The 12,156-nt window shown below is 33.8% G+C and overlaps 1 protein-coding gene across 1 annotated transcript; it reads right to left on the reverse strand.

Moving 5' to 3' along the window:
• Positions 1-33: 33 nt before the first annotated feature.
• Positions 34-2,741, reverse strand: LOC145593057 (protein IQ-DOMAIN 6-like). Its single transcript, XM_081649564.1, has 5 exons — positions 2,408-2,741; positions 2,066-2,308; positions 1,279-1,506; positions 1,079-1,192; positions 34-984 (listed from the first exon to the last, which is right to left on the reverse strand). Exons 1-5 carry the CDS (start codon positions 2,477-2,479, stop codon positions 295-297), a joined length of 1,347 nt encoding a protein of 448 aa, XP_081505690.1. The 5' UTR covers positions 2,480-2,741; the 3' UTR covers positions 34-294.
• Between the last annotated feature and the right edge of the window lie 9,415 nt (positions 2,742-12,156).

Raw genomic sequence — 12,156 nt, forward strand, 5'->3', positions numbered from 1 at the left:
TTTGTAATTCAGAAATGCAATTAGTGGCTAAACTGATACTGAAAAACATTACAGATACATTTACTGCAATAAAGTGCAAAATTACTTAATTTTACATTACAACATTCATGACTTTCTACAACATTGCAAGTAAGAACAAAAAGAATACTCCAATTACAATCTGCACTACGGAGATAACTCGATCACAGAAACAAAATAACACCAAAAGCTTAAATTGCTTCTTCAAGTTTTTAGACTTACAAAAACAACAAGCTGTTGCCTTAACAAACAGGAGAAAGCAATAACCCTTTTACTTCAGTTGTACAAGTAGTTCTCTCTTTCCCTTGGCCTCATCAAGTTCTTCTCCAATCGACTAGTAGGCAAGTTAAGCGGCCTAGAGAAGTTCACAGAAGGAGGATCAGAGCCCGCGCTACTCTTAGAATCTCCATTTGAGAACCCTGCAAGTTTCTTTGCAAACTGAAACTCATCCATAGACTGCATTTGTGCCCTTTGAGTTCTCCTCTTAGCCTTAGTCGATTCAGTGAGATTCATGTAGCTCGGCCTACTGCAATTACTATTATTCCCACCACTCTCCTCATTCCCCGAAATTGGAGTTGTAGAGGTGCACATAGAGGAGGAAGCCGAGCTCTCATCATAAGGAAATTCTGAACTTGGGCTAGATGATGACCGCGTTCCTTGAGCCATTATGGGTGGTTTAGCGGATATTCTTGTTGTCATATTGTTCTTTCTGACCTTAACTTGGCACTGAAGTTCAGAAGATTTCGGGCAAGTTTCTTTAAAGGGATTCACAAAGGCTTTCGGAGGTGGGGTTTTCACCTCAGATACTGTACTATTAACTTCTTCCATTATCAGTCTGTTTTCCCATGGTTTTGCTGCCATCCAACGCTCTAACCAACTCCAGCTACTCTTGTCGATTTCATAACCCTTAAGGGAAGGGGTTGAAAAGGTTGTTTTAAACCCTGAAAAGGGTGATGACCTCAATTGCTGAACAAATTCAGATACATTCTGTCAGTATACACAATAAATCGCGATATATTAGCATTAGTAATGCAAGTCGAAAAGACTAGTAGATCAATACCTTTTGAGCAAGAGCATAAGCAAGTGCTCTTTCTCTTTTGAATGCTCCTTCTTGCCTCATTTGCAACTTTGTTTTCACTTCATCCAATGTTCCTTTACTATCGCACCATCCTTCCTACAAAATTTTCAAAAAATGCAAATCAGAAAAGTTCAAACCCAAGAATAATTTTTAGTTTGGATCAAAAACTTATTGGTTTTAACCTCAGCTTGTATCAAGAGTTCAGTTTTGGTACGTCGTTCATCAATCAATTGTTGTACAGCTTGTCCTTCAATTGACATCCTCACACGCCGAGCTCTAACTCGTGCCTGAACCCGAACCAATGCCTGCATACACCTCAGTGTCACGGCAGCTTGTTTACGGACCTGCCGCCCTCGAACTAGAGCTTGCAGCCTCACAATTCCCTTCAATGCCTTCAAAGCCCTTCTTGCCTAATGAAAATTTTTTGGTCAAATTTTATCACAACCAAACCAGTTAAAAAACTGCATCTCCTAAAATCTAGCTAACCTTGCTTCTTATATTCAGCATACTGTATAATAATAATAATAATCAAGAATTAATTTCACAATTAGTCATTAAAATCCTTTTCTCTTAAAACACTGTACAAGTTTAAATTCAAACACATCCAACCTGAATATGAGTTTACATTACTGTAATATGCTTAGCACAACATGAATAAATGTGCATTTAACACTACTCACTCCGTCCCTAAATTACATTCCTACTCCTAACATTTATTCCTCGTATAATAGAGAGAAGTAGGAATGTAATTTAGGAACAAAATGCCACTCTTCTGAACATTTCTACTAAGAGTAAAAACCACTTTGTACCATGGAATAAAAATACAATAATTTTGAATTTATTTCATATGACTAAATTATTCTCATGTCATTGACGCCTTGACTGCGTAATTTGAACTAGTAACGCGACAACTAAATCATAACGCATCTGATATAATAAATTACAATGACGAGTAAGAAATAAAATTACCAAAAAAGCACGGAAAGCAGTTTGAATACGAATAGCAGCCCATTCTTTCCTAACAACACGAAAATCCTTAGGAGGAGCTCTAACAACAGTAGCAACAGCAGCATTAAACGCATCGTTTCGACACGGAGAATCCGAACCCTCTGAAGCTGTTGTCTTATGACGACCTTTGAAACCTTTCCATGTATTCAAATCTCCTGATGGACTTCTCCATAACTTCCATTTCTTCCCTTTACCTGCTTTTTCCTACAAAAGTAATTGAAAAAAAATCTCAAAAATCAGAACTTTTTTTCATCAAACAAATGAAAATAATCAATAAAATTCTGGGAAATTTGTAAAATTTACATGGGAATGATCATCTTTGTCTGGTTTTTTGAACCCAATAAGGGTTTTAACCCATTTTCCAGAAGCACCCATTTAGAGTAAACAGAGTAAAAAAAAACAGGGGATTTTTTTGTGAACAGAGAAGTAAAGATTTGATGGGTGAATTTTTAGTTTGAAAAGAACCCTTTTTTGTAAATTTGAAGAGGAAGAAGAAAGTGAAGATTTTGAAGAGAGAGAAAAATAGGAAATGTTGTAATGAAGAGAGAATTAGAGGTTGTTAAAGGAAGAAAACAGAGGAGGCAGAAACTGAGCCAATGAGAATTAAATCAAATTGTAATGTAGTGCAATTACTGAGAGAGTGTTCAGAGGAGAGAGAAAGGTGAGAGAAAAAGGGAAGTTTGAAATCTTGGATAAAACAATGAAGAAGGAAGAAAGTGGGGTATTTGGGTTTTAGTTTAGTGGGGAGTTGTGGAGTAATGTGCAGGAAATGTGATTAGAGGAGAGAGAAATTTGTTTGAATTTTGAAAAATAGGTGTAACGGATACGAGGCTGCAACACCCCGCTTATTTTTTGTAGTATCAGGTTGTTTTTGCAGTGGACTATACTATGGTTTTATCCTATTCGAGTAACTCATTTGATTCTTTACGATGTGCCGTGGAAGGGTTTAATTTTGACTAATTCGGATTTTGACTAATTCGGATTTGAGTCGAGTCCAATACGTAGAATTTGAATATTTTGATTAAGTTATACGAAGTAATAACTTTGTTACTAGATGATCCGAACATTTGTCCATACGACGAATCTTATTTGTAATCTGTCCACTCAATTATTTGTCAAGGGTGGTGCATGCTTTGTTTCGAGTTTTTACTATTAGGGTTTGTTATTTCACAAGAAAATTTAAGGTTAATTAATGTACTAAGCATGGTTGGCTTATTGATTGTGGCAATAATTTAAGTTTGATTGTTCTTTAAATGAATGAACAAAAGAATTTATTGAAACATACGAAGTATTTGAGCATATTTTGCTTATTGATTTAATTGAAGTGTAAAGAATGTGTACTAGTGTTGTTTGATTAGAGTCAATTCGATATGATTCATTAATAAAGGTTTTCTTGAGGTTAACACAAGTTTAAACTTGAGTTTAATTGTACGAAACTCGTCTTAATATAAATCAATTTTAAACTTGGGTTGTGTAGGTTTTCAAATTAAAATCTTGTGTACTTCGTAAATGTTTTGTATAATTTTGTTAATAAAAAGTAAACTTAAATATAATATGAATTTAATTTATTTTTAAATTAAAAATCTACTAATTGTATTTAAACATATATTCGTATCATCATACATCGGATACACATTAAATCATAGAACAAGACATATTCTTATTAAAGGAACATTGAAAAAAAACGCACAAAACTCTAGGTATATGGTACCGAAGGTAGGCTAGTGTCTAAATATACCACCATATTATACCGAAGTAATTTAAATTTATGTTGTATTCACCTAATTTTCACTTATTTATATTTACTTTATTTATAATTGAATTTCAATCGAGTTAAGAATAATTTTGATTATACCACATACGACTATACAAGTAACCAATTATACTACGAGTACAATAAATTATTTACGTACTTCGTATAATCCATCTTGATACGGATACGATAGATCATACGATAGAATAGAAATCCCAAACACAAAGAGTACGTAAGGCAAGACAGATCCTCCCACTTCTTCTCGTTGAAATAATGAAAAGGAAACGACCACTTTTGTCAGTTACTTGTAAAAATATGAAAATCTTCAAAAAGATCACTAAAAGACACAAAAATCGACAATAAATCTATATTTTTTGGACTCTTATTATTTTTTTGTAATTAAAAATTAATTACTTTGCTTAATGTAACAGTAAAATTGGGACCGCATGCAATGCAGTGTCTCTGTCTCTAATTGACATCATCGAAATCAAGGTAAATTTATTTGTTGGAATTTTGATTTCATCATATCTCAGCCGTTGATTCTCTTTTAAATATTTAAAAATCAAATCAAGTCTTTTTAAATTTATTTATTCAATTTACTTCGTACGTAGAAGTTTTTATATATGTTTCAAAAAAAAAAAAAAAAAAAAAGAAGTATTTAATTTATTCATGTACTACCTCTGATTTTTATTACACGTATTTGCAGGTTTGGGGTATTATTTACAAGACATAAAATATTTCAAAGTTGTAAATAATAAATATCGGAGGTAATATTTATTTATTATTCGTACTATTAAAGTATTTATAAAAAGGGTATTTAAAAAAAGGTATTGGGTGGTATGTAAATAAATGTAAATGTAAATGTGAATGTGATGTATAACTGTATAAGCAAAGCATAAGCCATGTGCTGACTCGCATGTTTACTCTTTTGGAGAGAGGCTTTTAAACTCTTTCATTTACTTTCATAAATTGACTGTTCTTATTTGCATGTGATTTTAAATAATCACGAGTACGTAGTCAAATTTTAAACTTTGGGTACTTCAAAAGTTTATTTCATCTTCTCAGGTGACATTTCAGCTTTGCTTTCAATTTTTAAAATGCACGTACAATTTTTTTGAACTATAGATATATGTCCATGAACAATCGAGTGTCCAGATTGGGTCGGGTCAGGTCTGTTTTTAAACTTGAGCTATGCTAAATTAATGTATCCATGCAAGTTAAAATCTAAACTAAATATTTTTCAAGTTGATTTCGCCTCAGATTAAAATTGGGTGTGCTTTTGACACCTGTATCTTCTATATGTGTTTTACTTGATTGTGTAGTACTATAGATACATTTCATACATAAAAAGGAGTGTGAAAAAAATGTAGAGTGAACATAATAAACAAGTTAAAAAAAAAAAAAGAATTAACAGAAAATGAAAATTAAACGAAAACACTTCATGAAAGTGGTTTACATGCATTGGATGCCATTGCTCCAAAATTTTCTTCACTCAAAACTTTTGATTTTAACAAAGACTTTATACTTGTAGTTTACTTTTGGGATCCGTTTGAGACATTTGTTGAAATCCATTATGTTAGATTTTGTGAAACTCCTCAGATTGGACTGTATTCCATTAATCAATATATATAAGGTTACAAGTATGAGACCTAATCTTGTTAGTAAATCTCAAAAGATAATTACAGAATATATACAAAATATATCCTACTATAACAAAATATCTAGAATATTAATCCTATATTCTATCACACCCCCACAGTCGTAGCGGGAGGAGGACGTACGCTAAGACTGGATCTAAAATCCACAAATAGTTGTCGAGGTAGGATTTTCGTGAAAATGTCTGCAAACTGATACCGTGAAGGAACGTGTAAGACCCGTACATGCCCTAACGCCACCTTTTCTCGAATGAAATGAATGTCCATTTCGACGTGCTTGGTGCATTGGTGTTGTACGGGATTATGAAATAAATAAATTGCACTGACATTATCATAATAAACAAGAGTGGCCTGCCAGAGAGGACAATGTAGCTCTATAAGAAGATTACGGAGCTAACAAGCCTCAGAAACAACATTTGCGACGCCTCTGCACTTGATTTAGAGAGAGTATGCTGACACTTAGACGACCAAGAAATAAGATTGTCACCCAAAAAACAACAGTAGTCGGAAGTGGAGCGTCGAGTGTCAGGACACCCGCCCCAATCTGCGTCAGTATAAGTAATCAAGTTTTTAGGAGCTGAAGGATATAAATGTAACCCATGATCAATGGTACCCTAAATGTATCGCAGAATCCGTTTCAATGCATCATAATGAGCCTCTCTGGGATCATGCATAAATAGACAACCCTGCTGAATTGCATAAGCTATATCAGGACGAGTAAAAGTGAGGTACTGTAATGCACCTGCAAGACTGCGATAGAGTGTTGGATCATGAAACTTAGGTCCAGCGTCTGCACTGAGTTTGGATTGAGTATCAACTAAGTTTGTGCAGGTTTACAACTGCTCATACCTGCACGCTCATCAATAATTTCCTGTGCATATTTTTGTTGTGACATAAACAAGTATGAAGGAGTACAAGTAACAGCAATGCCCAAAAAATAATTCAGAGGACCTAAGTTAGTCATCGAAACCCTTTCCGTAAGTGAGAAATAATGCTCTCTCATAGTTTATCTGAGGATGTAACCAACACAATATCATCAACATATAGCAGTAAATATGCCATATCTTTCCCATGTCGGAAAATGAATAAAGAATTGTCCATTTTAACAATGACAAACCCCATCTGCAAAAGATAGTTAGCAAATCGCTGGTACCAAACTCTCGGAGCTTGTTTGAGGCCATATAGAGCCTTGCGAAGTCTGCAAACATAGCCTGGAAATCTTTTATCAACAAACCTAGGAGGTTGATGCATATAAACACATTCATTCAAATCACCATGTAAAAAAGACATTTTTTACATCAAGTTGGCGAATAGACCACTTACGAGCCATAGCCAAACTCAACACTGTTCGAATAGTAGCCAGCTTAACAACCGGGCTAAAAGTTTCATCACAGTCAACACCTTCAACCTAAGACCCGCCATCACAAACTAGACGTGCTTTGTGTATTTCAAGATCACCATTAGCATTCAATTTATGTCGGAATAACCACATACACAATATTCACCCCCATTGGCCTAGGAACCAAATCCCATGTCCCCGTTTCAATTAAAGCACTATATTCATCACGCATCGCTGCATTCCAATTAGGGTCAGAAAGAGCTTGTCTGTGATTTTTAGGTAAGGGAGAACGGGTCATGTTGGTGTCGGTTTGGGAGGTAACTAAGCCATACTTGGGGTTGGGTAAATAAATCCCATGCTTAGCTCTAGTTTGCATTTAGGGGGAGTTTGGAATGGGTCTGGTAGCAGTTATGGGCGTGAGGCCTCTTAAAGGAGGTGGAGTGTATGTATTTGGGCTAGTAGTGGATGGAGGAGAGTGGGGAGTGTTGGGGGTGGGCCGAGTTTTTTCTTGGGCCGCAGGCAAACCAGCGGTCGTTGGGCTTGGTTGGGCCGGTTCCTGCTCAGCTTCTACTTGGGCCGCAGGAATCCCAGTTGTCGCTGGGCTAACCTCATGAAAGGGGGACCGCAGGTTAGGTGCGGGAGAATGTGTTGGGCCGCAGTTGCCTTGCGGTGTGGGTTACCTAAGGTTTGAATGGGGTATGTGTAAAATATTTTGCTACTGAAATAAAGGGGATGGATCAATACTTTCCAAAAAATTATAATCTGAGCTTCGAAAGTGAGTTATATTTCGATGTGGAAGAGTTTGCTCATAAAAAATTACGTGACGCGAGATTATGATTTTATTGGTAGAAAGATCTAAGGACTTATAGCCCCTATGTTCGGAAGGATAGCCAAGGAAAACACAAGGTGTGATCGGGGTGCTAGTTTGCGTTTGGCCGTAGCAGGAAGGTTAGGAAAACATAGATACCCAAAAACTCGAAGGTGAGTGTAGGATGGGACAATGCCAAATAAAGCTTGAGCAGGAGTAATATTGTTGAGAGTTTTTGTAGGTAATAGGTTCAACAAGTAAGTGGCCGTTTCAAGGGTATGACTCCAAAATGAAGGTGGGAGAAAGGCATGAAATAAGAGAGTACGTTTAATATTGTTAATCGTACGAATCATGCGTTCGACTTTGTCATTTTGAGTGGATGTGTGTGGACAAGAGAATCGGAAAACCAATGCATTTTTGACACAAAAGAGTTTGAACGGGTTATTATCAAATTCGCGACCATGATCACTTTGAAATGACTTAATAGGACGTTCAAATTGAGTAAGCACATATTGTCGAAAGTTTAGAAAGGTTTGAAAGGCTTGAGACTTGTAAACAAGAGGAATTGTCCACACATAATGAGTATAATCAACCAATAACACTAAATAGTATTTATGACCTTTATCACTACGAATGGGAGAAGTCCACAAATCAGCATGAATAATAATTTGGGACAAGCCTAGTCCACAAATCAAGATAGACGGCTCTAGTAGTTTTGTTATCTTGAAAAATTGCCTTCAATTTGTCCCAAATTTGCTGAGCCGTATCCCCTTTACATAGAACCGTTTCAAGCAAATCTGTTGAGATAGTACCATAAATCTAGTTCTTGACAACAGAGTCGAGTCGTTTTCACATGTCATCCGATAAATCTTTCGGTTTAGGTGTTTTAGAGTCAATATGATCGAGAACATTAAAGGCGTGTGCGTGACACTCAAACAGTTCAACCCAATTAGAATATTGGACTTTCTCACGATCAAGAATAAGAGGGATAACATTCTTGATGTTATTAACCCCTAAGGCTGGGTGATATTCGAAAGAGGAAGATGAAGCGTCGCTATCTTTGCCCATATTCGTAGCAAGAAAGTAGGTACACCAGAATTAAATTAAAAACAAGATTGAGGAACAAGGAATTAATTGATTAAGCAGATCAATTAATGAAGGGAAAAGAAGTCAGGTGCACTAAGGAAAAGGAGAAATTGTCGTGAGAATTGGTAAACAAAGAAGGCAGGGATGCCGGCTTAAAATTTAAAAAAAAGGAAAATTGCGGAAGCTAGATCGTAACCTGAAGTTGTGATACCATGTTAGATTTTGTGAAACTCCTCAGATTGGAGTGTATTCCATTAATCAATATATATAGGGTTACAAGTATGAGACCTAATCTTGTTAGGAAATCTCAAGAGATAATTACAGAATATATGCAAAATATATCCTACTATAACAGAATATCTAGAATATTAATCCTATATTCTATCACATTATAATAGTCATTGGAATAATATGGTGAATAATTTTAGTCAAGTGAAAGGAGAAAAAAGAGAACCAATAAAGGGACATATAACTTCACACAAACAAACAAACAAACAAACAAAAAATGATATTTTTGGGCCAAAAAGCTTAAAGCCTAAAGTAGGGATGGCAATCCAGTCCGGATCCGACCCTACTCCGCCTCGATCCGAGGTAAAAAAATCCGCTCCGAATCCGAGAAAAAAGTAATCCGAGTTCGACTCCGTTAAAATAATCCGACTTCGAGTCGAAGGAGGGTCGGAGTCGGATCCTACAAAAAATCCGAGAAAAAAATCCGACTCCGATAAATGTCCGACTCTACGGATTATCCGACTCCGACTCCAATAGATAGTGGATTTTTGTGTGGGTCATGGTGGCATTGGATGTGGGTTGTAAAGGCCCAAATAGCCCAATTTCTCAAAGTATATTGAATAACGAAAAAAAACTCGGAGTCGGGTCGGGTCGGATCGGAGTCGGAGGTCGGATAATGAAGTCGGAGTCGGAGTCTCGGAGTCGGATGTCGGAGTTGGAGTCTGATTTAGCCTCCGACTTCCTGTCGGGTCGGAGTCAGATTTAGCATAATTCGCTCCGAGTCCGACCCGTTGCCATCCCTAACCTAAAGAAGTCTTGAAATACATTTTTAGAGCTGAAATGATGACCAATACCTAAGAAAAATTTCCCCAAATTCAAGCTGAAAAATCTAACATAAACCCATACTTTTAAAGGCTGGGCCCATGTTAAATAAGTCCAGCATGTTGCTCAATATTGTAGTCATTTTGTTTCAAATTAAATGAAAAATGTTGATCAATGGATTTGACAATGCACTACTTTAATCATTAATATATTTAAATAATTTAATTCTCTATAGTAAAAATTATAAAAGGTTGATATTTTTAGTAAAAAAATATTATAACAAATTTATCATTACCTTTGTAACAAATTTATCATTACCTCTTTGGTGTATTCTGTTTTCTGCAATTCAAATCACAAATGTCACATTCCGTAATTTCTATATACTATACTAAAAGACAAGCGTCTTAACGTGAGACTGACAAATGTCACTCCTCATTTCCTTGTCTTATTTATATAAATATTTCTAATAATTATTATTTACTTATTCAAGCATAATTTTTTTTTTGTTAAACTTCAAACTTAAATCTATCAATAAAAATCAAGTTCTATACATGCATAAGATCTTCATGATTTCCTAACAAAAGTTTGTATTTTATTTTTAGCAATAAATTATACTTTGTGTATTGTAATTCTTAAATGTTACTCAATAAATTTTATAGTGTAACTATGTATCTTTACTTACTCTAATACTACAAATAACTCATAATATCTTTCCAATATCTACTTCATATATGATTTACCAATGTCATCAAGTTACAAATAAATAATTTGAATAAATATGATTTAAGTGGCATAAGGAAACAATATATTCCGTATATTGAAAGCCTAATATTGTTTTTCTACTGAAAATTAAACAAAAATACTGATAGACTTTAGTTTGAGATCAATTATGGAGTCAATAAAGGTATAATACAAAATAGTGTTATAATTACGTTTATCGGTTGTTTTACTCGACAAATACTGAATATTAAGCTGAAATGTTGCTTTAAGAAAAAATTTAGAAACTTGAATATAAATTTAACTTTAATTATCCTTTCATTTTCCGTACAATGTCTCTTATAATGACATTTTCCTTTTTTTTTTTTACATAAGAAAAATTGAAGCAAAAACCAATCTAAACGAGAAGAGTGCAAGTTAAATTAGATATTTGATAGGAAAATATATATAGGACTAAAAGGTTTTACAACAACTACTCGTGTTTAAAACTGTAATATTCATATATTGACAATGCCATTAGTTTTAAGAATTTTGAGAAAAAAAATACTCCCTCCGTCCTTTTATTAGAGTATCATTTCTCATCTTTCACGGGAATTAAGGTTTTTGTAGATTTCTTAAACCATGTGATTTTAAGTATCAAAGTATATCAAGTGCATTAAATAACAAGTGAGAGAATATAAAAAAAAAGGTTAATAAATTAAATGTCAAAACGAAGAAGAGGTATCAAGAAAGAAGAAGAAGAAGAATGAGGAGAGAGAACATATGTTGGTAGATTAATAAATGCCAAAAATATTTAGCACAAAAAAAAAATCAGCAAAAACTAAGGATAATTTGGGGATTAAATTAGGAGAATGAGGTTATAAAAACCATTTATTAAAAAGAAAAAGATTCTAATAATGGGATTTTAATTTTGATTTGCCAAAAAAGGAATAGTGAGCTTTAATAAAAGGACGGAGTGAGTAATATTTTGATTCAAAATAAAATTGTACATTGCACATTTGCACGGGTGCTATACTAAATATATAACAATTATTGGCAATAATTTTATGATGTTCTATAAATAGTAATGTTGTTAATTAGAATATTCTAATTTACCTCACTCAAATAATACATTATATTATAAGACAAACAAGTCATCAATATTAATTTTTTTGTCTTATATTTGTACTATTATCTCTAACAAAGACTTGATATATTTTGTTGCATAGTTTTGGTTAGTTTCTATTATATTAATAATATTGATAGAACTCAAAATATATTTTATTCATTTTGATTGATTTCAAATAATTTATTACAAAAAGTTGATAAATATGTTCCTAGCCAAAAATATGCCAAAAATTTATATATAATGTGTAAGATATAAGTTTATTATTGTATCTATAGATTTGGTGACTGCGGCGGGTAAAACAAATATTAGATTATATATCTATTGAAGCGGATGATATGATAAGAAAAAATTTAGTTTTTCCTGACGGAGGATAGGAAATGAATTTGTCTATTTCTCTTATATAGTTGTATGGAGCATTATTCATTTATTTTTTAATTAATAAAACAATATTATATATAAAAAAAACCGAATAAAATAAAACAAATGCAAATGACATAAAATATTATTCAAATCAAATTTCGTAAGTTTTGTATCAG

This window comes from Chenopodium album, chromosome 18 (assembly GCF_948465745.1).
Source record: "Chenopodium album chromosome 18, dcCheAlbu1.1, whole genome shotgun sequence".
Taxonomy (NCBI): Eukaryota; Viridiplantae; Streptophyta; class Magnoliopsida; order Caryophyllales; family Amaranthaceae; genus Chenopodium; species Chenopodium album.